General features: G+C 38.0%; 1 protein-coding gene across 1 annotated transcript in view; it reads left to right on the plus strand.

Annotated features, from left to right (window-relative positions):
* The window catches only part of LOC150091114 (propionyl-CoA carboxylase alpha chain, mitochondrial-like), a 1,103,107-nt gene that overhangs the window by 767,910 nt on the left and 308,059 nt on the right, over nucleotides 1–27,138 (plus strand). Inside the window, exon 15 of the mRNA XM_090381963.1 lies at nucleotides 14,285–14,353. Within this exon, the coding sequence (XP_090238089.1) occupies nucleotides 14,285–14,353 (69 nt within the window). The remainder of the gene's footprint in view (nucleotides 1–14,284; nucleotides 14,354–27,138) is intronic.

Below are 27,138 nucleotides of genomic sequence, written 5' to 3' on the forward strand. Positions count from 1 at the left end.
ATCTGATAGAGGTGTACAAAGCCTTGAATGGTTTGATCATGCTCAATGCTGATGGGATTCTTCCTCTAGCTCAGAAAAATCACCTGAGAGGGCATAAATTCAAATTGAGGAAAGACAGATGTAGGATAGATGTGCGGAAATTTGCCTTTAGCCAGCGGGTGGTTGGTGGGTGGAACAGACTTCCATCCCTTGTCGTGGAAGTTGATAGCCTAAATAAGTTTAAGGCTCAGCTGGACAGGTATTTCGAACGAACAGAGGGGTGAAGTGGAAGTGGTTATTTTTATTTATTTATGTTACTTTTTTTTTTTTTTTTTTTGGCTGATGCTGCATAAGCTTGCTTTCTTGCATCAAATGCCTCTACTAATGCTAATGCTAATGCTAAAGTGCATTAGAAAAGGTGTGACGCCTAAGCAGTGGAATAATGCAATCATAGTTTTGCTGCATAAGAAAGGAGATACATCAGAAATTGGAAATTATAGACCAATTAGCTTGTTATGCCACATTTACAAGACAAGGCTTATTACTAACAGATTAGAAAGAATACTTGATGAGAATCAACCGAAAGAGCAAGCTGGCTTTAGGACAGGATTCTCAACTATGGATCACCTTCACGTAATATCACAGCTAATGGAGAAAGCAAATGAATATAAAACACCAATATGCCTGGCATTTGTGGATTATGAAAAGGAATTTGGCTCCATACAGCCTAAGACAATGTTTCGGGCACTGGAAAGACAAGGCATAGATACCCCATATATTATGATTTTGAAGAAAATATATGAGAGTGCTACATCCTTTATTAGACTAGACAAAGACAGTAGGAAATTTAAAATCGAGAAAGGAGTTCGACAAGGAGACACAATATCTCCGAAGCTGTTTACTGCTGCCCTTGAGGAAGCTTTCAGAAGATTAGACTGGTTGCAGAAAGGAGTCGATGTGAACGGAGAGTACCTAAACCATTTACAATTTCCAGATGACATTGTGGTCAGAAGCCACGATCCCAAAGAATTAGAGGAAAATCTTAATCAGTTATGCACAATTAGTAAGGATTTTGGACTAAAGATGAATATGGCTAAAACAAAAGTAATGATGAACAAGTATGCCACGGAAAGGAAAATAATGTCTGTCTGAAACGTAAAATAATGAACTAATATATACTCCCCACCATGACTTATGGAAGTGAAACTTGGGCACTCACCAAATGAATGGAAGAGAAGCTGAGAACTATGCAGCAAAGAATGGAACGAATTATATTGGGAATCATACTGTTAGATAAGAAGAGAAACACATGGATTAGGCAGCAAACTCAAGTAAAGGATATTCTTATCAAAACTAAAGAACTAAAATGGTCTTGGGCAGGACACATAGCTTGAAGACATGATGACAGATGGACTAAGAAAATAACAGAATGGTATCCAAGAGGAGCTAGAAGAAAATCTGGAAGACAAAGTCGGAGATGGATAGATGAAATTCATGAGTTTGTGAGTAGTAAATGGATGGCCAGTGCTCAAAACAGAAGGAACTGGAAAGTTGCTGGAGAGGCCTTCATCCTGCAGCGGATTGAAAATGGCTAATGATGATGATGATGAATTAACTGATATGGCAGCCAAATCAGTAACTCCTCCTAATAACAGGCAATATGGCCTTAGTTGCTAATGCTCCTAAAAAACCAAATAACAAACAAACAAACCCACTAATAATCTTTGCTTGTCAGTCCCCTATACAGACTACAGGCAAATAATGCACAAGTTAGCATTAGCATTACTACAGGCATACAATGCAAGAAAGGAAGCTTATGCAGCATCAGTCAAAAAAAAAAAAAAAACGCTCCCATTTCAGCCATCCGTTCGCCCAAAATACCTGTCCAGCTTAGCCTTAAATTTATTTAGGCTATCAACTTCCACAACAAAATATGGAAGTCTGTTCCACCAATCAACTACCCGCTGGCTAAAGGCAAACTTCCACACATCTATCCTATAACTGTCTTTCCTCAATTTAAATTTATGTGCTCTCGGGTGATTATACTGAGCAAGAGGAAGAATCCCATCAGCATTGAGCATGCTCAAACAATTCAAGGCTTTATACACCTCAATTGGATCACCTCGCAGGTGCATAGTCACCAAACACTGTAATCTACAAAACTTAAACCTTTCTTCGTAAGAGCAACCCATCATTCCATTCACTAACCTTGTTGCCCTTCTCTGTACTCGTTTCAACAGCTCTACATCCTTCTTAAAATGAGGCCTCCAGACCTGTATACAGTACTCAAGATGTGGCCTGACCATTGCCTTTTACAAGTGGATAATCACCTCCTTATCCCTGTTAGAAAAATTCCTGTATATCATTGACAAGACACCATGAGCTACCCTTGCAGACCGTCTTCCCTACTCAGAAAACTTCATATTTACCTGAACAATTACCCCCATATCCTTTTCATTCTTTACCACTGTCAGTATAGTACCACAGAGGTGATATGTTACTCTGGGGTTACTGCTTCCCATATGTAGTACTTTACAATTGTCAATGTTAAACTTCATTTGCCACCTCTCAGCCCATCTGCTCAACTTTTCTAGATTCTGTTGCAGCAGCGTACTGTTATTAGTGTACTTAACAACCCTGCCAACCTTCGTCTCGCCTGCAAAATTGAATATTAAGCCTGATATACCAGCATCAATATCATTTATAAATACAGAAAACAACAATGGAACGAATACTGATCCCTGGGGGACTCCACTAATAACATTAGCCCGCAAAGAACAGTGTCCATTGATTACCACTGTCTGCCTTCTCCCATTCAACCATCCCTTTATCCCTAGGAGCAATTTGCCTCGAATGCCACACTGCTTAAATATTGTGCAGGAGTCTTCCATGTGCAACAGTATCAAAAGCCTTTCTAAGATCCAAATAGATGATATCAAAGTTATTCCCTGCATCCAGTTCCTTTGTGACTACATTATAGTATCCAATCAATTTGGTCAGACAAGACTTCCCCTTAACAAACCCCTGCTGTGTCCGAGCTATAACTGCAGTCTTGTCTAGATGATCCTGCATTGATTCTTTAACCTGTGTCTCCCTTTGATCATTCTTTGTGGATTGGGGTCACATTTACACATTTCCAGTCCATGGGTACCTCCCCTGAGTCCAAGGAATCGGTCATAATTATGGCTAAGGGTTTGCTTACCTCCTTTGCTGGCTCCTTTAATATAACTGGATAGATTCTATCCAACTCAGGTGCCTTTCTTATGTTTATCTCCAACAAGATTATCTATCTTACTGCCAGAGTTTAATACACCTCTGGCATTCCCCTCACGGAATAACTCCTCATTTGTGAATGTAGATGCAAAATACTCATTTAGTTTGTTAGCCACCTGAGCAGGATCATCAACAGTTGGACCATCAATATTCAGTGGACCAAACTTATTATTTTTTTTTTTATTATTATTATTATTAGCTATATTGTGCAAGGAAGCCTGTGGCTTATGCTGCACCAGCCAAAAAAAATTCCCCAAGTTACCCTGAGAGAGAGAGCGATAAGTAGAAGGAAATCACCAAGAAAAAGAAGAATAATGATATCCAGCTCAGGACCCTGGGTGTGCCAAGCCCATACTCACCAGATGTTGGCCCCTGGGGTTAAACTGATTTGAAACTGATTCATCTCTTTCCTTCTAGAGTTTACATAGGTAAAGAACTCTTTGCTGTTTTTCTTAGCATCCTTTGCCAAAGATTTCACGGAATCTATCTTTGCTTGTCCAAGCTCCTTTTTGACTTGCTTACAGACCAGCTTATATCTGTGTCACCTGTTAATTTATATCTATCCCATGCATTTTTCTTCTCTGCCACAGGTCTAATTAGTTCATCTGACATCCATTTAGCTCTAAATCTTGAACAATATTTCTTATTTGGTATGAAAAGCCTAGTAGCTTCCAAGATTATTTTTTTAAATGCTCCCATTTTGGATTTGCTGTTGTTAATATCATCATTTGGTCCCACCATATAGAATTTAAATACTATCTGAGACCACTGTACTCACCCTTACGAAAGCAAAAACTCTTCCCTTTACCCCTGATGGTAGTTACCTCTTTGTGTAAATTCCACTTCAGCACACTGTGATCACTGCCACCTAGTGGTTCCTTTATCTGCACATTCTTAATGTATGAAGAATCACTACTGATAATGAGATCAAGAGTATTACTCCCTCTAGTTTCCTTCCGAATATGCTGCTGTAGAAAACAATGATCCAATAAATCCACAAAAGCCTTTCTAGTGTGTGAGTGACCAACTCACAAATTCCAGTCAATCTCTTAGAAATCAAAATCCCCCATTATAAGACACACTGATACACTAGCCCACTCTATTTCTGTGCACAATTGCTCATTGTATCATCAGATTCATTAGGCCTATACCTACTCTCATTTTTACTTTACTATGTCACACCAAACAGACTCAACATTACATTGTCTGCCAACATCATTTGGATGTGCTTCCTTAGATTTTATGTGTTTCTTAACTAACAACATAACACCTCCCTTTCTTTCCTGTCTATCCTTTATGTACACATTGTACTCCCCAAATTCCAATTCTTCACTGCTTATGTCAGTGTGACACCACGTCTCTGATATTCCAACAATATTTGTCTTTGATTTCTAGACTAGCACTTCAAGCTCATCAAATTTATTAACTATATTCCTAACATTGGTGTACATTTAAGTATACATGCACCTATTTTTACTCTTAGTTACCCTAACCCAGCCCATGTTGTTACTTGTTCCACTATGTCTCCCAGCCGTCCTGGAAATCCCCATTACCTTGCTTTCCAGGCTGCTGGTCAATTGCATTTCAATAGAAGCTGTGCAAGAATCACTTTCACCTTTGCCAGCAGCTACTGTTAATCTATTAGTCCATGTATCCCACCATGCTAGCAGTTTTCAGACCCACCTAACTCTGCCTCGATAGCTTCAGACAATATTCTTGTACCCTTTCTATTTAAGTGTATCTCATCCCTGTAGCAGCAGTGCCTCCTGTTAACAAGCTCAGACCAGGCTGAGAAAAATTCTACACCTTGAGCCTTGCACAATCTCTCCGGGGCCAAATTGATCGACAAGGCTCTCATCAAATACTTCCTCCAATCGTGTCTGTGCAGAATTGCAGACACTTTCAAATTCAACCCTAACCACTGCTTTTTTTTTTTTTTCAACATTGACCTTTACTTATTAAGTAATTCCACCGGTCTCCTACTTTTAATATCATTAGTGCTAACATGTACAACAGTATCACCCTTTTGTGCCCTTAAAAGATTGTTATTTGGTTTTTAGGAGCATTAGCGACTAAGGCCATATTGCTCCGGGAATATGCAGTGGTCATTCTCTGACCTTTCTGCATCCTCCGTATTTGGTGGTTACGGGCTCTTGAACCCCGGTCTAATCAAGAAGCGTGTGCTATGCACTGCAGCTCCTTTCCACCTGGCTACGGAGGCGCCCCTTAAAAGATATCTGCTCTAAAACTTCGTCAACCTTTACCCCTGGCAGACATACCTTGGTCCTGTTCCACCTATCCTTTTTACATAGCATGTTCCCCATTTCCCTGATAATAGAGTCACCAACAACTAGTTTCTGTGGGTACAGTGCATTCGGCCTTGGGGGGTTGCTGCTGTGTTGCAGATGATCAAGTGCAAGCTCTGGCGTTGATGTGGGTTGAAGGATCTCAATTTAGATCCTTCGAGGGCATCCACCCTCTCCTTCAAGCTCTCATATAGGCCCCTAAGAACCCTGAGTTGACGCCCGATTTCTTAACTCCTTACATTGCGCACACAAAAAGACATTCCCCTTGGCAATATCATGTCCCGTTCCTGATTGCTCTACAAACATCAAGCAAGCAGTGTATTTCAAAAGGCTGTGATTCAGAGGACAGCTGCCACCCTCAGTTCTCCACAGTTCTGCCACCCTGAGCCACAGCACTCCTGTTAGTTTGAGTCTTTTGCTTTGCTGCTCTTGTCTGGTCATGATTTCTATTCAATTTCAAATAAAGTTCCAATACAATATATAACCCTAAACTTATATCCCAATGCAGTTATAACACTATATACAGCAGACTCTCGATTTACCGGGGCACTTGAAGACTCCAAATATAAAAAAATAATAATAATAAAAAAAATAAATAAATAAACCAAAAATCATAAAATTCAAGTAATAACTAGAATAGGTATAAGCAGATGTTTTTCAAGTCGGAAATACAGGAAAAGAAGTGCCATTATAAGTCGTCATTGGGAGATTAGTGTACCTATTATCTTGAAACCCTGCTGTCTTCACATCCACCGCTCAAAAAAAAAAAAGAGAGAGAGACCAAATGTTTAGTTTGTTTTAGTTCGTCGCTTCGATTGTTGTGTTCCATTGCACCACAAAAAGAAATTTTGTTTCATTATTTATGTCAGGGAGGTTGAAATTTTTTTTATATAAAATATTTTTTTTTGTTTAGAATTCGAGAAAATGATGGGTAAACACAAACGAGTTACGCTTTCAGTTAAACAAAAACTTGAAATTATTCAAAAGTTTGAAAACGGTGCATCTGTTAAATCTTTAAAGAACCATTATAATGTCAGTGACCAAATCATGTGCAACATCGTAAAAAATAAACGGAAGCATCGTATTGGATACTCGAGTAATACATGGTAAGTTTTTTTTTCGTTTTTTTTTCGTTTTTTATCTATCAGCATATTTTTTACGTACTTTGCAGAACATTTTTCGATACAGTAAGTTCCCAACTTACTCAACTACGGATTTACATAAATTTGTTTTCACTTTTTTTTTTTTTTTTTTTTTTTTTTTAAGGATTGTTAAATTTAAAACAAACAAAATAATAATAATAAGCAATCAATAATATCGATTGTTGATCTTCTGCAACAATTAATTCTGCTGATTCCATCGCACTTAACACAAACGTCTCTTACCCAGTCCAAGGAAGATACGTCAAGTGATGGAAATACTTTTCGATATTTTTACTCAGCAGTGACAAACTTTGTAGAATTAAATTGACAAGATTTTTGTCCAATCTGCAACTTTTTGTCAGCTCAAACATTTCAATTTTGTTCTCCTTTTTGATTCTGGCTTCCCACAATGTTAATTTTTCCTTAAAAGAGCTAATTTTATCAGTACAAGTAAGAATATTTTCTCTTTTTCCCTGCATACTCTTGCTAAGAGTGTTCAAGACTTGAGAAATGTCAGCTAGGAAAGAAACTGTATTGCACCATTTCTCATCACTAAGCAGGTCAATCAGCTCAGACTCTTCAGACGTAAAAAAAAATTATAAGCTCTTCCCTCAATTCATAGAACCTTGAAAGTACCTGCCCTCGAGATAGCCACCTCACTTCTGTGTGCAGTAGGAGTTGCATGTGAGCAGCTTCCATGGCAGAACACAGTGCTGAAAACAATCTCGATTTTAATGGTCTACTCTTGACGCAGTTAACCATTTTGATCATCTCATCCAGTACTTTTTGGAGCTCAGGTACTGCTGATTTTGAAATGAGGGCTTCTCTGTGCAGGAAACAGTGTGTAAAAACAATGCCAGGGTTCTTTTGCTTGGCTAGTGTGACGAATCCTTTCAGGCTTCCCGACATAGAGGGAGCACCATCAGTGCAGATGCTGATGCATGATTTCCGTGACAAATTGTGAGAACTAAAATGACTGTCGATAGCATCAAGAATGTCTTGGCCTTTTGTTGTTTCTGGAAGTGGTTTGAAAATAAAAATTGTTCAATGATGTCTCCTCCATTACAAACCTGCTGAATGCTAGCAGTTCAGATTTTCCAGTGATGTCAGTTGACTCATCCAACTGGATGGCAAAAAAATCAGCTTCTGTAATGTTAGCTATCACTTGTCTAAAAAAAAAAAAAAAAAAAAATTATTTTTAGGCCACCTGAATAATTAACTTCATATGGCATGCTGTGTGTGTCTTATGTCTGTTAATTGCATGTGTTCCTCGGTCAATTTGTCTGTATGAAAAATCCCAGTTTCTGGCGAAAAGCCTTGCTATCTACACCTGAGACTGACTAACTGAGCCACAGAGTGAAAAAAGCCCATTAAATTCCCCATATCATCGACGGGATTTGAACCCAAGCCATTTCTACCTGGTGTGGGGAGTATAGTAATGGTACCACTGTGCTACCCATACAAACTATCACTTGTGATTCAGCGTCTTGAGACATGCCTTGTATATGCTGACTAATTAGTGTTATCAGACATAGGGATTTTCAAAATCTCTTTTTCATATTCCTCGCCAAACATAATATTTACAATTTTACAGCATGCTGGTAAAATTACTGACTCAGCGATTGCATGTGATTTCGGTGCCTCCGTAGCCAGGTGGGCAGGAGCAGCAGTGTGTAGCACATGCTTCTTGATTAGACCGGGGTTCGAGCCCATGAGCCACCAAATACGGAGGATGCAGAAAGGTCAGGGAATAACCACCGCATATCCCTATAGCAATATGGTCTTAGTTGCTAATGCTCCTAAAAACCAAATAACAACAACAGATTTCATCTTTTTTGCCACAATTTTGGCTACAACATATCTTGCTTCTTTGTTTGTCAGAAATAGTTCTGATTTTGGTCCATTGTTCAGCCTGGCATGTTTGTTCAGCTATAAGCCTTTTAAAATATTCAGTTGGTTTCTTGCATAAATGTGAGTGCTTTGTGTGAAGGTGTCTTTTCGGGTTTACTTGGAACCATAGCTTGGTTTGCCAGTTTCCCACCACACACAACACACTTAGGACATGGCTGCTCTTCTCCAGATGAAAAGAATCTGAAAAGCAAATAATCTTCATTATGCTGGTGCACGACAGTTTTAGAACTAATACTAACTGCACTATGTGTTATACTACCAGAACTAGTGCCAGCTACACTTGATTCATTGCAATCATCTAACTTGCATTTTTTAATTAGAAATCTGTGCATGTCTAATAAGCCCGATAAAATAAAAATCGAATAAATTCAGAAATAACGAAATAATTAAAACAAAAAAGAAATAAACAAAAATGCATTAGTGCAAACTCACACGGAATAACACACCTGATACGAACAACAGCTCACTGAAGCAGACACTGGTGGCTTGACAATGATGAAAGTTGCCGTGGTAAAAGTACATTGCAGAGTTATTTTGGGATCTGGAACAACAGAGACAGACATTCTTTAATATTACTATAATAACTTTACTATAATACTAATATAGTAAAGTATATAGTATAGTATAATAACTAATATTACTATAATAACTTTTTTTTTTTTATTAAACTGTTATTATTTTCATCCTTATCGGCCTTTCATGAAAAATATACAATACTTCAAAAATTACCTAGACAATTTTTTTTATTCACAAATTTTTTTCTTGCTTCTTTTCTACCTTCCCCCAAACTCTGTGACACATCTGCAGATCCTTTGTGGCACACTGGTTAAAAATTTCTGATGTACAATAACACATTTTACCCACGTTTGTTTGTTATTTGGTTTTTAGGAGTATTAGCAACTAAGGCCATATTGCTCCGGGGATATGCAGTGGTCATTCACTGACCTTTCCGCATCCTCAGTATTTGGTGGTCACAGGCTCGAACCCCGACCTAATCAAGAAGCGTGTGCTACGCACCACTGCTCCTGCCCACCTGGCTACGGAGGCACAATTCCACCCATCTGTAGATCACTTGTTTAATGCCTTGAGCATAGAAGTCCTCACTTTTTGTCTGAAACCACGATTTCACTTCATTGATGACTTCCTGAGATGAATTAAAGCGCCACCCATGCAATGGTTTCTTTATTATACGCCCAGCATTCTTCATTTGTGAACAACTGATGAAAAAATTCTCAACATTCACATTACATAAATCCAAAAGTTAGCGAGAACATTGCATTCGACATTGCTTCTGCAAAGGCGTCAGCAATCTTGGAACTCATCGTGTGGAAACATTAGATGTGCAGACGGTCATGTAAAATCCTGTGGGCAGACTCCATAACTAATTCCCACTGCACTTGTGATGAAATGGATTGTAAAACCTCTGTCACTCAGCACCAGCTGCTCAACCTTGCAACCATCTCACTATCTGTGGATGTTGATGGCCTTCCTTCTGTTGACTCGTCAGAGACACTTGTATGACAGCACTGGAACTCCCATTCTAATTTTTTTTACACTGTAATAGGATCATCAATTTTCTAAGCTTTCTTGCTCTGCAAACATAGGAACTTGATCATTGCTCGATACTCCACTTTTTCAACCATAGCATCCTTCCTGAGATTCTGGGCTCCACCTTTGGCGTACAGTCACGTACAGAAATGAAATTTCACACGTTAGTTATTGTGTAGACAAATTATATTAAAAATGCCACCTTCCTACTGATATTTATTACTAGGTCAGGGTGCGAACTTTTTGATATCCCCTCGTATAAGTAAGTCTTATCAAAACTAAAGAACTCAAATGGTCTTGGGCAGGAGCTCGAAGACATGATGACAGATGGACTAAGAAAATAATAGAATGGTACCCAAGAGGAGCTAAAATAAAACCTGGAACAACAACGGAGATGGACAGATAAAATTCATGAGTTTGTGGGTAAATGGATGGCCATTGCACAAAACAGGAGGAACTGTAAATTTGTTGGAGAGAGCCCTTCATCCTGCAGTGGATTGAAAATGGCAGATGTGATGATGATATATATGTGAGCCAAACACAGATGAGCCAAAACATTATGACCACCTATCTAATATGATGTTAGTCCTCCACATGCAGCCAAAACAGCTCGTACCTGGTGGGGCATGGACTCTACTAGATTTCTAAATGTGTCTTGTGGTATCTGGTACCAACGCGTAACCAGCAGATCCTTTAACTCCTGTAAGGTCCGTGGTTGAAACACTGCAGATCAGAGTTGCTTTTCAAACAAACCACAGATGCTCAATGGGATTGATGTCTGGAGAATTTGGAGGCCGGGGCAATACCTGGAAGTCTGCCTCGTGTTCCACGAACCAGTCTCGAACAATCCGGGTGGTGTGGCATGGTACATTATCCTGCTGAAAGATGGCACTGCCAGAGGAGAAGACTGTTGCCATGAAAGGGTGCACCTGGTCAGCATTGATGTTTAGGGGTGGTAGATGTCAGAGTGTCCAACACATGGATGAATGGATCCAGGGTATCCCAGCAGAACATCGCCCAAAGCATGACACCATTGTGGCTGGCTTGTTTTCATCCCATGGTGCATCCATTCCAGGTGCCATCACTTCCCCAAGTAAATGATGCACACGAACCTGGCCTTCCACGTGGTGCAACAGGAAAACAGGAAACATGATTCATCGGACCAGACGAACTTCTTCCAATCACTCAAGATCCAGTTTTGATGCTCGCATGCCCATTGTAGGCACTGTCGCCAGTGAACCGTGGTTAGCATGGGTACTCAGAGTGGCCTGTGGCTACACAGCCCCATTTTCAGCAGAGTTCGATATTACTCCCTTCACCAACATTCCAATTACTGGCGGGCTGTGCCACAATCCATGTACCATCCGGGAGGGCCTTTGCTCACCTCAAGCATCGATGAGCCGTGGTTGTCCAATACCTCGCCGGCAGTTTGTGGGTTTTCCCTCTTCGGACCACTTTCAGTAGGTACTAACCATGGCTGACCGAGAGCATCCCACCTGCCATGCCATTTCGGATATTCTCTGACCCATTCGTCTGGCCATTACAATTTGGCATTTGTCAAACTCGCTTCAGTCAAACTGGCCATTACAATTTTGTAATTTGTCAAACTCGCTGCCTTTCCCATCTGAAGAACAAGAGTAACACTGATTAACGGAGCTCAGTATCAGGTGTTTTTTATACTGTGTCCCAACCCGCATACGTGGGGCGGGCGTATATTTCACTTGCAGTTGCTTCGATTTGCATAATGGCTCACTGGTCATAAAGTTTTGGCTCATCGGTGTGTGTATATATATATATATATTCATCGGACCATACAAACTTCTTCCAATCACTCAAGATCCAGTTTTGATGCTCGCATGCCCATTGTAGGTGCTGTCGCCAGTGAACCGTGGTCAGCATGGGTACTCAGAGTGGCCTGCGTGTGTGCCTGTATGTATATATATATATAATATATATTAAAGTGCGAAATTATATAGGGGTTTTTCGGCTACTGTTTATGTCTTACCTTTACTCTCCCTTTTCCGTTTGTTCATTTTGTTTTGGGTTATTTTTATGTTAATTTTCGCTCTACAGTTTTTGCCACTCTACTGGCTTATGTTTTATTTTATTTATTTGATTCTAAAATTTAAGATATTGGATATATATATATACACACAGACACACACATGCACCAGATAGATAGATATATATTTCTGAGGCAGTTTTAGTTTAAAAAGTGCATGTAAATGTGGAATCAATTCTGTACGATTATAGAGCTGTGGCTGTTTGAATCTTGAGGTGGGGGGGGGAGGAAAGCAAAGCAATCATGAGCAATATAAAATAAAATATACAATGATATGATAGACACATAAGGATAGCTTATGAACTGTTTATTTATTTGTTTTATTTATAAAGGTTACTGATAGGCATGCACATTTGGTGCATGCCTATCAGTTTCTCAAAAACAAGACCTTTGACTTCATTGCATTTGCTAGTTATTTGAGTCACACATGCTTCTCACTTAGATCATCATGGTTGTCTTTTATGCTGACCTTAGCATTCAATGTATGATCAAATAATATTTGTAAAATAATAAGAGAAGTTTATCTCAATATAGTACGTAGAACACTTCCGTATGATACTCTCCAGAAATTAAAATTAAAAAATCGAAAATCTTACATTAGAGTAACAAATAATTAAAAATCAATTTAACACAATTAAAAATAAGAAACTTAATTAAAATAATTTAAAGAAAAAATTGCAAAACTATTTTCCTTCCTGAAACTGACAATGCAAAATTTCATTAAATTCTTTTAATTAATTTTCTTATTTTTAATTGTGTTAAATTGTTTTTTTAATTATTTGTTACTCTAATGTAAGATTTTCGATTTTTTTCCTTTTAATTTCTGGACATACTATAGGTAAACTATAGTATGTACAGAATATTCAGGTAAACTTCTCTTATTATTTTACAAATATTGATATCAACGTAGAACGTATTGAACATTACAGCTCTGGTTTATACTATCTATGATCAAATAATGCATGTCATGTTCGCACGTTTGTTTGGTGTACAAGATCCCACCCCCCAGATAAAATTCCAAAGGAGAAGATGATTAAAAGTTAGATTTACTTGGGAACCCTTCAGTGTTTTAACAAGGGTCTGCTTCATATATGAACAGATCCCTTGGATTTCCTGAACAATAGATATTGATCAGAATTTAGTGAACCATTGTTGGCATTTGCAATCATCTAGATCAGTATTTCCCAAACTTTTTTTACTCGTGGACACCTTTTTGCTTTGAAAAATAACACAGATCCTCATATTCTAGCTTACTTAAATATGGTGTGTCCGGTCGATAGGTCTCCAAAATTAAAAATTTATAAACTCAGAACTGATTCTTATATGATTAAATCTATTTTTTTCAGACTGCTACAAAAAATTAACTGAATAATAAACTGTCACTATTTGAGAATACAATCAGTCATACCTCATAGGCTGCTAGTGTGAAGAAAGGTGTTTTTTCGTCTCACAAAGTCCTTCAAAGTTGGGAGTGATTGTAGACAACTGAATTCTCGTGTCAGGTGCGATATCCAGTCTGTAACAATATTTAGATTTTGTGTAAAAAAAAAAAAAAAATTCAAAGTAGCCATTACAGAAATTACCCACAGATCTCCTGGGAAGTGTTCGCGATTCCTTGGGATCCACAGAGCAGGGTTTCAAAACCACTGATTTAGATCATTAGGATAGCTAATGCAAACCTCTTTGGTGGCCATATTTCTGCTGCCAGAGTGATAAGGGTCATACTGCATGCAGTGACAAATATGCACAAATTCATTACATTAACAAATTCACTGATTCTCTTCAGTTGTTTTTTGTACTTTCTATATATATTTACTTGTCAGATACCATACTTTCTATCATTCTTTTAAGAATAATACCCATTTCACTTGAAAGTGCGTTCATATACTTTTTGGTAATGTTAAATACACAGCAAACAACATGCAAAGTTGGTTACGTAAAATTAGTACACAGTATTACTTTCATGTGCCCATATATATTCTGGCTTTATTTAAGTTGTGATAATGGTGTTACTTACAGGATGAATACATATGACGTTTGAAATTTAAGTGTTGTTTATACAGGTTCGCTGTGACAGTGGTATTCAAGAGGGAAGCGAGATTAGTATATATTATGATCCAATGATCTGCAAGGTGAGTGGAAGTGTCAATGCACACATATATGTAACAATCAAATAATAACTGGTTTTTAATTTATAGTTAGCCCTTTTAATCAAAAATGATATATGGTATGCTACTTTTTTAGGCAACTGATATGCTACTTACTGCCAGTTCTCGACAGAACAGCAGAGATACCAAGCTGTGCTGTGTGTGTGATTCTTAGAATATAGTGTGGATTCTTTTTGGTTCATAGAATATAGTGTGATTATATTAATAGGGTAAAATACATAGTGGACAGCTTATTAGGTTGCTAACCTAATAGCTTCTTTTTTAGCTCTCAGAAAAACTTGATATCATTTGGGCATGGACTGGTACAAAAATCAGTGTGCAGGAGTGATGTCCCATGCAGGCCTAATTGCATCTTTCCTCTGATCAGTCACTGACGAACAGATCATTCCATTTCATGCATTGTCTTGAGATCTAGTGACTTGGTATGCCATTGAAGTATGATGTCACTCTCGTGCTCTTGGAGTCATTTATCAAACAATCCACATTTTGTAACATGGCACATTATCCTGCAGGATGTAATTTATATCTCTAACAATGGCAGAAAATCAAAAAGCTCAAAGTATCAGAAATGCTTTTACTTGAGAGCAAACCATCAATGTCCATTCTCTTTTAAATCAGAATTACATTTAGTGTGCTACTTGTATTCTATATTCATATTTTTATGGAGTTATCTCTAGCGAGATTGCATATCGTATGGAAACATGACGCAACTCAAAAATTGTCGAATTTGAGTTAATATAATAGGAGGATGCATAAGCTTGAACTCTACATCCTGGAAAAAACTACATATTTTTAACTCCAATTTTGAGCCAGTAGAGTGCAGTTGCGTTGCTTTTTCACTAAGTAAGTATTGCTACTGGTCACAGTAGAAAAGTGACACATCAGAGTTGTAACAGACAAGATTATCTGTTGATTATTTATATTATATTTATATATATAATTTATAATTATTTATAATATAAATAATTATATTATTTATATTATATTTATATATATATATATATATATTATAATTTATATAATATAAATTATTTATATTATTTTATAGATTATTCGTTGCGCTGGTAAAACAACACTTTTTTAATTGTGACTGGATGATGTTTTCTTATTCTATTACAAATCTAAATTAAACCACTATAAATTTACAATTTTAGAACTTAAAAGTGATAAAGTACGGTGTTTCTTCTGGCAAAGGTAACTTCTGGTGAAGGTAACTGGGGGACCATAGAAATAGCCACTTGCGTTTACAAATATTTAGGGACTGCCAGATCCGTGAATAGTACTGATCTTGAGATTGCCTTCTACTCGGACAACTGCAGTGGGCCATAGAACAATAAATTCACTGTTGCCATCTATCTACATTGAGTATTCAAGCAGAGTCCATCACTCATCATCAGTTATTTTCAATCCACTGCGGGATGAAGGCCTCTCCAGCATCTTTCCAGTTCCTTCTGTTTTGTGCAATGGCCATCCATGTACTACCCACAAACTCATGCATTTCATCTATCCATCTCCGACTTTGTCTTCCAGATTTTCTTATAGCTCCCTTCTGTTATTTTCTTAGTCCATCCGTCATCATGTCTTCGAGCTATGTGTCCTGCACAAGACAATTTTAGTTCTTTACTTTTGATAAGAATGTCCTTTACTTGAGTTTGCTGCCTAATCCATGTGTTTCTCTTCTTATCTAACAGTCTCATTCCCAATATAATTCGTTCCATTCTTCGCTGTGTAGTTCTCGGCTTCTCTTCTATTTTTTTGGTGAGTGCCGAAGTTTCACTTCCATAAGTCATGGTGGGGAGCATACATTGGAGAGCATACATTGGTTCATTATTTTATATTTCAGACAAACTGGGATATTGCTCCTCAGTATGTGACTGTATTTCCTGAATGCTATCCATCCAAAATTTATTCTTCCCTTGACTTCCAGCCATTTATCGTTATTACAGCTGATGTAATAATGATATAATGATATACTTATCTGTTGTCCCAGATAAGTATATCACTCCACCTTTTCAATTACTACTCCTTCAATCATTATATCCCTTTCTGTGGCATACTTGTTCATCATTACTTTTGTTTTAACCATATTCATCTTTAGTTCAAAATCCTTACTAACTCTACATAACTGATTAAGATTTTCCTCTAATTCTTTGGGATTATTGCTTATGACCAAAATGTCACTGCAAATCGTAAATGGTTTAGGTACTCTCCATTCACATTGACTCCTTTCTGCGACCAGTCTAATCTTCTGAAAGCTTCCTCAAGGGCAGCAGTAAACAACTTCAGAGATATTGTGTCTCCTTGTCGAACTCCTTTCTCAATGTTAAATTTGCTGCTGTCTTTGTCTAGTCTAATAAAGGAGGTAGCATTCTCATATATTTTCTTCAAATTCATAATATATGGGGTATCTATCCCTTGTCTTTCCAGTGTCAGAAATATTGCCTTATGCTGTATGGAGCTAAATGCCTTTTCATAATCCACAACTGCTAGGCATAACGTCAGGTGGGAAGGAGCAGCAGTGCGTAGCTCACGCTTCTTGATTAGACCAGGGTTCGATCCCGTCACCACCAAATACGGAGGATGCGGAAAGGTCAGGGAATGACCACCTCATATTTCCGGAGAAATATGTTGCTAATGCTCCTAAAAACCAAATAACAACAACAGTGTTTTATATTCATTTGCTTTCTCCATTAGCTGTGATATTACGTGAAGGTGATCCATAGTTGAGAATCCTGTCCTAAAGCCAGCTTGCTCTTTCAGTTGATTCTCATCAAGTATTCTTTCTAATCTGTTAGTAATAAGCCTTGTGAACAACTTGTAGATGTGGCATAACAAGCTAATTGGTCTATAATTTCCAGTTTCTGATTTATCTCCTTTCTTATGCAGCAAAACTATGATTGTATTATTCCACTCCTTAGGTGTCGCACCTTTTCTAATGCATTTTGTGAAGAGTCTTGCCAGTTTTTGTGCCATGTCTCTTCCTCCCAATTTTAACAACTCTTCGATAACTTCATCTTCCCCTGAGGCTTTCTAATTCTTCATTTTCTTCAACGCATGTTCTACCTCATCAGGAAAGATATCGGGTGTGTTGTATGTGTTACTAATTTGCAATCCATTTTCCCCACTGCTGGCATCATTCCCTTACTCCTTGTATAATTCTCTATAGTAGTCTTCTTCTATTTGAATTATGCCTTCTCTGCTATTTATAAGTACACCATCACTATTCTTCAGTTTCAGTATCATTTGTCCTTCTGTATTACATCTCATGGCTGCTGATTTAAGTCCTTTGTTTTCCCTTAATGCTTTTTCTACTTTTCTTGTGTTAAATCTTTTTATGTCAGGGGCTCACATCTGGTGAGTATGGGCTTGGCACACCCAGGGTCCTGAGCTGGATATCAACATTCTTCCCTTTCTTGATGATTCTCTTCTACTTTTGACTCTCCCTCTCCCTCTCTCTCTCTCTCTCTCTCTCTCTCTCTCTCTCTCTCTCTCTCTCTCTCTCTCTCTCTCTCTCATTCACTCACTCACTCAGGGTAACTCGGGAATTTTTTTTTTTTTGCTGGTGCAGCATAAGGCTTCCTTGCACCATATAATAATAATAATAATGTCTTCTCTGAGTCTCTTTCTAAAGGCTTTTCATAACTCAGTATACTCAAATTTGTCATTGTCAGTTTTTATCTTGCTCTTCATTTGTCATCTTCAGATCATCATGACAACCATTTCTTGACTAATTTTTCCTTGTTTGGATTTCTTTTTACCTCTAGTTTCTTGGACTTTATCACTTTCAGAAAGTTGTAATATTCTTCATCGATATCTTGGTCCTCAGCGATCTGAAGAAGCTCAAACTTGTTCTTAAGTTACAGTACGTGCTGCATTTTCTCCTCTTCTGTTATCTCAAAGACCTTTGTATTATTTACTCTAGTCAGTTTTTTTCCTTTCTTTTCTTACATCTATATCAAGTGTGCATCTTGCCATTCTGTGATCACTTCCAACATTTACCTTGTTTAGGACGGCAACATCATTCACGATATATCTTCTGTTAGTAATTTTGAAGTCAATTTCATTAGTTGTTAATCTATTTGGGCTCTTCTATGTCCACTTTCTGTTCGCCCTTTTCTTGAAAAAAGTGTTCATTACTGACAATCCTCGAGATTCTGCAAATTCCACAAATTTGCAGAATCTTTGGCAATTTATCTTTGGCAGTATGTTACGTTAACACATTAAGAAACGAGGAATCCATATAGAGTAACTAAAATACCCATATCGATTTTAAAATTGTTTGTCAGCATTATGAGAACAACTCAAATACAGAAGACAGTGAAAATATAAAGCTAGGCAAAATCAAGATACTTAAGATTAAAAAATGTAGTCCCAGCATATTAATTATAAAAACGTCATACGAGCAAGAGGACTGTAAAAAAAATTGTGGCTAATAAGAGACTTCAGTCATCGCAGGGTTAAAACTATCAAAATGATATCAACATACACAAGAAGATATAAGCTTCAGATTAAAAAAATCTCGGATATCGAAGACCTGATTAAGATAAATCATGTCTCTACAAGCTGTGAACGGTTTTATGTTTCCACTTTGAAACCTTATTTTGATTATTATTATCATTAGTCATATGGTGCAAGGAAGCCTGAGGCTTTTGTTGCACCAGCTGAAAAAAAAGAAATTCTAACTTACCCTGAGAGAGAGAGAGAGAGAGAGAGAGAGAGAGAGAGAGAGAGAGAGAGAGAGAGAGAGAGAGAGAAGTAGAAGTAGAAGGGAATCACCAAGGAAGAGAAGAATGATGGTATCCAGCTCAGGACCTTGGGTGTGCCACGCCCATACTCACCAGATGTGAGCCCCTGGTGTTAATTAATAAGAGAATTATTGTATTCTTTTAATTAAAATTACATTTTTTTTTTTTTGTTTTTGTTACATTGTTCATTTCAAAATATATTTTCATTAATTAACAAAATACTGTATGATATTTTTGTCTAAATGCAAAATATAAATTTTTTGTACCTTTCCCATATTAAAAGTGCACAACTGAAAAAACATAAATAAATAACAAATAAGAGAAGTGACACAACTCAAACTCATGGTATGACCTCTATAGTAGTGATGGTAACACAAATATGTTAGAAAGTTTATTGCACTTTATCAAGTTGGTAATTTTTTTCTAGTGTATTAATCCGTCCCCCCCCCACAATTGAGATGAAACCTTATCTGATTCTTTGTTTTCGATTTTCTGAAAAATCACATTTTTTGAGTTGTGTCACTTTTCCATACAGTGCGGTCAAAGGGCATATCTGGTATGCTTCCATTACAAAGAGTGTGAGGAGATTAATTACCAATTCAGTGTTCTGATGGGCTTATATAAGGACTTAGGAACAGACTTGATGCCCCTGAAGAAATTTAAAAAGTTGGACCTTATTAGGCACTCAGCCATCCACAACAAAGAGACTAGACTTATGCAACACGTGACACAAGGAAAGCCTCCATGGAAGGATATGCTAGCCCCACAGGAAGTGGCTATTATCAGTAATTTTGTTATCATCAAAGTGGGAAATGTATTTTGTAAAAAGGATGGGATATAGACTTTATGCCTGCCAGGGGCAAAGGTTGACATGGAGTAGCTATCATCTTTGAACCACACAAAATGTGATATTACTGTATATGTTGGTACTAATCATATTAAGGTTAGGTGATGTGAAGATTTACTTTAAAAAGTACAGGGCAATGTTAAGAAAAATTTGCTAGTTAGGATTAAAATTCAATATGTCCGCAAACCTTCCCAGACACAGTACGTGAGACCTGAGAGTACATGAAATGTTAAGAAAAAGTTGCTAGTTAGGATTAAATTTCAAAATGTCCGCAATCCTTCCCACACACAGTATGTGAGCGTACATGAAAAAGCTTTGTCAGTTAACTTGGTGCCGAAGAGGCTATTACAGGTGAAGGTAAAGAAGGTGGATGATAAGAAGACTTCCACCTGGAAAAGACTAGTTAAAGTGCATGAAGGGCACCCGTCTGCAAAAAGTCCATCCTCCACAGGAGGCTAAGAGCAGGAAAAGATTTGAGGTGGTAGAGAAACCCTTTTCAGAAACCCATTCCCGCCCATCTATCCAAATCTTTTTGCCAGGTGAAAAATTTGGATAGGTGGGGGGAATGGGTTTCTGAAAGGGTGCAGTCATGGGGTCAGAGTGCACTGTATGGGGGAGGGGACAATTTCTGTGAGCACACAGTTCAACATAGCTAAAAGGAGGGGAGATACTATATCAGCAGGAGAGGGATGTGTTTCCTGAGTAGGTTTCCCCTGCTGCAGTGTAATTTGGGTGGGGTGGGGTGGGGAGGGCTGTCAGAACCACATAAACACTCTACATGCACTCAAATCACAAACTAAACTGTCATACTTATACATATGCAGGCACACATTTTTTATACCGACATACTGTTATAAAATTTATTTCTCCTTTATGGGGCTTTTCCACATGATGAGTACTGGTACAAGGTACATGGAGTGTTTTTTGTGTCTTACTACTATTAATCTAGTTATTATTACTGTTAGCATTTACCATTAGCAAGGGCACATGATGCAAGAAAGCAAGCTTATATAGCATCAGCCAAAAAAAAAAAAAAAAAAAACACCCCCCCCTTCTCATTTCAAAAATCCACTTGCTCCAAATGTTTGTCTAGTTCTGCCTTGAATCTGATTAAGCTATCAACTTCTACAATGGCACATGGAAGTTTGTTCCAGCAAACACCCACCACTAAAGGCAAACTTCTGCACATCTATCCTATAACTGCCTTTCCTCAATTTGAATTTATGCTCTCTCAGGCAATTATTCTGAGCAAGAAGAAGAATCCCATCAGCACTGAGCATGCTCAAACCATTCAAGACTTTATACATCTCCACCAGATCACCTCGCAGGTACCTAGTCTCCAGACACTCTAATTTGCAAAACTTAAGAATTTCTTTGTAAGAGCAAACCTTTGTTCCATTCACTCATCTTGTTGCCCTTCTCTGTACTAGTTCCAACAGCTCAACATCCTTCTTAAAATGACGCCTCAAGACTTGTATACAGTATTGAAGGTGTGGCCTGAACATTGCTTTTTACAAGTGGATAATCACCTCCTTATACCTGCTAGAAAAATTCCTGTATATCATTGACAAGACACCATGAGCAACTCTTGCAGACTGTCTGCACTCTCAGAGAATTTCATATCTGCCTGCACAATTACGCCCATGTCCTTTTCACTCTCTACCAGTGTAGTACCACAGAGTTGATACGTTACTCTGAGGTTACTGCTTCCAGTATGCAGTACTTTACATTTATCAATGTTAAACTTCATTTGCCACCTCTCAACTTTTCTAGATCCTGTTGCAGCAGCGTACTGACATTAGTGTCCATAATAACCCTGCCGACCTTCGTAGCATCTGCAAACTTGGACATTAAGCCTGATATACCATCATCAATATCATTAATGAATACAGAAAACAACAATGGGCCCAAAACTAAACCCTGGAGAACTCTATTAATAACATTAATCCACGAAGAGCAGTCCATTGATTACCCCCCCCCTCTCTCTCTCTCTCTCAACCATCCCTTCATCCATAGCAGCAGTTTGCCTCCAATGCCACACTGCTCCAAATTGTGCAGTAGTACCAAAAGCTTTTCTAAGATCCAAATATATGATATCAAAATTATCCTTTAACCAGTGCCTCCATTAATTTCCCTGGAACAGAAGTTAAACTAAACAAGTACAGGTCTTTATTGAAAAAAACCCGTGAATTCTGGTTGAATTTGAAGGTGTCTGCAATTGTGCCCAGACACGATAGGAGGGAGTATATGATGAGAGCCTTGTCGATCAATTCGGCCCTGGAAAGATTGTGCAAGGCTCAAGGGGTAGAATTTTTTTCAGCCTGGACTGTACTTGTTAACAGGAGAGACTGCTTCTAAAGGGATGGGATACACTTAAATAGAAAGTGTGCAAGAATATTTGCTGATGCTATCGAGGCAGTGTTAGGTAGGTTGGAAAACTGCTAGCTTGGGGGGATACAAAGACTAATAGATTAACAGTAGCCACTTGAAGAGATGAAAGTGATTCTTGCACCGCTTCTATTGGAATGAGCAGCAGCAGCCTGGAATAAAAAGATGCAGGCTATTTCAGAGACTGACTGCTGGGCGTCATTGCGGTACAAGTAAACACATGAGTTGTGTTAGGGTAGCTAAGAATAGGAACAGGTGCATGTATACTTGCATGTACACCAATGCTAGGATTTTGATAAATAAATTTGATCAATTTGAGGTATTGCTCAAAACATCAAAGGCAAATATTGTTGGGATATCAGAGATGTGGTGTCACACAGATATAAGAAATGCAGAACTGGAATTTGGGGAGTACAATCCATTCAGCAAGGATAGACAGGATAGGAAGAGAGGAGGGGTAATGCTATTAGTTAAGAAACATAAAATTCAAGAAAGTGAAGCCAGTCAAAATCGTTGGACAGTGCAGTGTCGAGTCAGTTCGGTGTGACTTAAGCACTGGGAGATCAAAATTGAGAGTAGGCGTGTGTTACAGGCGAAAAGACTCTGATGAGAATAATAAGAAACTGTACAGGGAAATAGAGTGGGCCAGTAAATCAGAGAGTCTTATAATGGGAGATTTTAATTTCCCAAATATTGACTGGAATTTATGGGTTGGTCACCCACACTAGCAAGGCTTTTGTGGATTTATTGGATGATTGTTTTCTACATCAGTATGTTCGGAAGGCAACTAGAGGGAGTAATACTCTTGATCTGATTTTCAGTAGTGATTCTTCATGCAGTAAGAATCTGCAGATAAAGGAACCACAAAGTGGCAGTGATCACAGTGCGCTGAAGTGGGATTTACTCAAAGAGGTAACTACTATCAGGGTTAAAGGGAAGGGTTATTGCTTTCATAAAGGCGACTACGGTAGTCTGAGACAGTATTTAAATTCTGTAAGATGGGACCAACTGATGATGTTATCAACAGCAAATTCAAAATGGGAAGCATTCAAAGAATTTATCTTGGAAGTTACTAGGCTTTACATACCAACAAAGAAATATTTTTCAAGGTATATTGCCTAAATGAATGTCAGATAAACTAATGAGACATATGGCAGAGAAGAAAAATATATGGGATATATATAAATTAATGAGTGATATGGAAACATATGATAGATATAAGCTGGTCTGTAACCAAATCACAACGGAGATTAAACAGGCAATGGCAGATTATGAGAAATCCTTGGCAAAGCATGCAAAGAAAATCAAAAAAGAATTCTTTACCTATGTAAACTCTTGAAGGAAAAGGATGAATCACATTGGTCCACTGGATATTGATGGTTCAACAGTTGATGATCCTGCTCAGATGGCTAGCAAACTAAATGGGTATTTTACATCTACATTCACCCATGAGGAGTTATTCAAGAAGGGGAATGCCAGAGGTGAGTTAAACTCTGGCAGTGAGCTAGATGATTTTGTAATAACTGACAGGAAAGTGGAGGGGAAATTGTTGAAGATAAACATAAAAAAGACATCAGGAGAGGATTGGATCTATCCAGCTATATTAAAGGAGGCAGCAAAGGAAGTAAGCAAACCCTTATCCATAATTATGAGAGCTTCTTTGGACTCAGGGGAGGTACCTATGGACTAGAGATGTGTAAATGTGACCCCAATTCACAAAGGAGGATTAAAGGGTGACAAAAGTAAATAGAGTTTAACTTCTGTTCCAGGAAAATTAATGGAGGCACTGGTTAAAGAAGCACTGCAGATCATCTAGACAAGATTTCAGTTATATAGCTCGTACACAGCATGTTTTTTTATTAAAGGAAACTCTTGCCTGACCAATATGATTGGATACTATGATGTGGTCACAAAGGAACTGGATGCAGGGAATAACTTTGATATTATATACTTGGATCTGAGAAAGGCTTTTGATACTGTTGCACATAGAAGACTGCTGCACAAATTGGAGCAGTGTGGCATTGGAGGCAAATTGCTGCTATGGATAATGGGATGGTTGAGTGGGAGAAGACAGAGAGTGCTAATCAATGCTCTTTGTAGACTACAAAGAGAGTGCTCTTTGTAGATTAATGTTGTTAGTGGAGTCCCTCAGGGTTCAGTGTTGGGTCCATTGTTCTTTTGTGTATTTATAAATGATATTGATGATGGTATATTAAGCTTAATGTCCAAGTTTGCAGACGATAAAAAGGTTGGCAGGATTGTTTAGGACACTAATGACAGTACACTGCTGCAGCAGAATCTAGAAAAGTTGAGCAGATGGGCTGAGAGGTGGCAAATGAAATTTAACATTGACAAATGTGAAATACTGAATATGGGAAGCAGTAATCCCCCCAATGACGTATCAACTCTGTGCTACTACACTGACAGTGGTAGAGAACACTAATGACAGCATGCTACTGCTAAAGGATCTAGAAAAGTTGAACAGATGGGCTGAGAGGTGGCTACTGAAATTTAGCATTGAGAAAAGTAAAGTATTGCATATGGGAAGCAGTAACCCCAGAGTAATATATAAACCGTGTTGTACTACACTCATGGTGGTAGAGAATGAAGAGGACTTCGGGGTAATTTTGGCAGGCAGATATGAAGTTTTCTGAGCAGTGCAGACGGTCTGACAGAGTAGCTCATTAGTGTCTTGTGAATAATATACAGAAATTTTTCTAGCAGGGATAAGGAGTTGATTATACTCTAATATAAGGCAATCATCAGGCTACACCTTGAATACTGTATACAGGTCTGGAGGCCTCATTTTAAGAAGGATCTAGAGCTGTTTGAACGAGTACAGAGAAGGGCAACAAGATTAGTGAATGGAACAAAGCGTTGCTCTTATGAAGAAAGGCTTAAATTTTGCAAATTACCGTGTCTGGAGACTAGGCACCTGCGAGGTGATCTGTTTGAGGGGTATAAACCCTTGAATGGTTTGAGCATGTTCAATGCTGATGGGATTCTGCCTGTTGCTCAGAGTAATCACCTTAGAGGGCATAAATTCAAATTATTGAAAGACAGATGTAGGATAGATATGTAGAAGTTTTCCTTTAGCCAGTGGGTAGTTAGTTGGTGGAACAGACTTCCATCCTTTGTTTTGGAAGTTGATAGCCTAAATAAATTTAAGGCTGAGCTGGACAGGTATTTGAAACGAATGGAGGGGTGAAATGGGAGCATTTTTTTTTTTTTTTTTTTTGGCTGATCTATATAAGCTTGCTTTCTTGCATCATATACCTCAACTAATGCTAAAAGGTCTGTAATTACCTATATCTCCCTTTGATCCTCCTTTGTGGATTGGGATCACATTTGCACATTTCCAGTCCATGGGTAAGACTCTCTGAGTCCAAGGAATCTGTCATAATCTCTGTGTGTGTGTGGGTGTGTGTGTGTGTCAGAAGTTGATCCAATATGTGCAAACATTATATGCCAGTTCTCAGTTGATGGTCCTGACATTTGGTGCCATGATTAATTACCCACATGCTCAAAATTGTAATATAGAATGACTATCTCAAGAGTACAAGAAACGTTTATTGAGTTGCCTAACAGATGGGGGAAAAAACCAGCACATTTATGTATAATGTTCTTAAACAGTTTTCTGGAAGGCTATAAGAAAGAGTACAACTTCAACTTTATTAATTTAATGCCATATTATACATTTTATGGGTACTGCTGTACTGTATATTGCTTAATAAAAGCCTTGAGCATGCTCAATGCTGCAGGAATTCTTCCTCTTGCTCAGAATAATCACCTGAGAGGGCATAAATTCAAATTATTGAAAGACAGATGTAGCATAGATGTGCTTAAGTTTTCCTTTAGCCAGTGGATAGTTAGTTGGTGGAACCGACTTCCATCCTTTGTTGTGGAAGTTGATAGCCTAAATAAATTTAAGGCTGAGCATGACAGGTATTTGAAACGAATGGAGCGGTGAAATGGGAGCATTTTGTTTTTGTTTTTTTTTGGCTGATGCTACATAAACTTGCTTTCTTGCATCATATACCTCTATTAATGCTAAAAGGTCTGTAATTACCTATATCTCCCCTTGATCCTCCTTTGTGGATTGGGATCACATTTGCACATTTCCAGTCCATGGGTAAGACTCCCCGATTCCAAGGAATCTGTCATAATCTCTCTGTTTGTGTGTGTCAGAAGTTGATCCAATATATGCAAACATTATATACCAGTTCTCAGTTGATGGTCCTGACATTTGGTGCCATGATTAATTACCCACATGCTCAAAATTGTAATATAGAATGAATATCTCAAGAGTACAAGAAACTTTTATTGAGGTGCCTAACAAATGGGGGAAAAAACAGCGCTTTTATGTATAATGTTCTTAAACAGTTTTCTGGAATGCTATAAGAAAGAGTATAACTACAACTTTATTAATTTAATGCCTACTATATATTATACATTTTATGGGTACTGCTGTACTGTATATTGTTTAATAAAAGCCTTGAGCATGCTCAATGCTGATGGAATTCTTTCTCTTGCTCAAAATAATCATTTGAAAGGGCATAAATTCAAATTGAGGAAAGACAGATGTAGGATTGATGTGCGGAAGTTTGCCTTTAGCCATCTGGTGGTTGGTTGGTGGAACAGACTTCCATCCTCTGTTGTGGGAGTTGATTGCCTAAATAAATTTAAAGCTGAGCTGGACAGGTACTTGGAACGAACGGAGGGGTGAAATGGGAGCGTGTTTTTTTTTTTTTTTTTGGCTGATGCTGCAT

This window comes from Mastigoproctus giganteus, chromosome 1, assembly GCF_048544385.1.
Source record: "Mastigoproctus giganteus isolate SK-2022 chromosome 1, ASM4854438v1, whole genome shotgun sequence".
Taxonomy (NCBI): Eukaryota; Metazoa; Arthropoda; class Arachnida; order Uropygi; family Thelyphonidae; genus Mastigoproctus; species Mastigoproctus giganteus.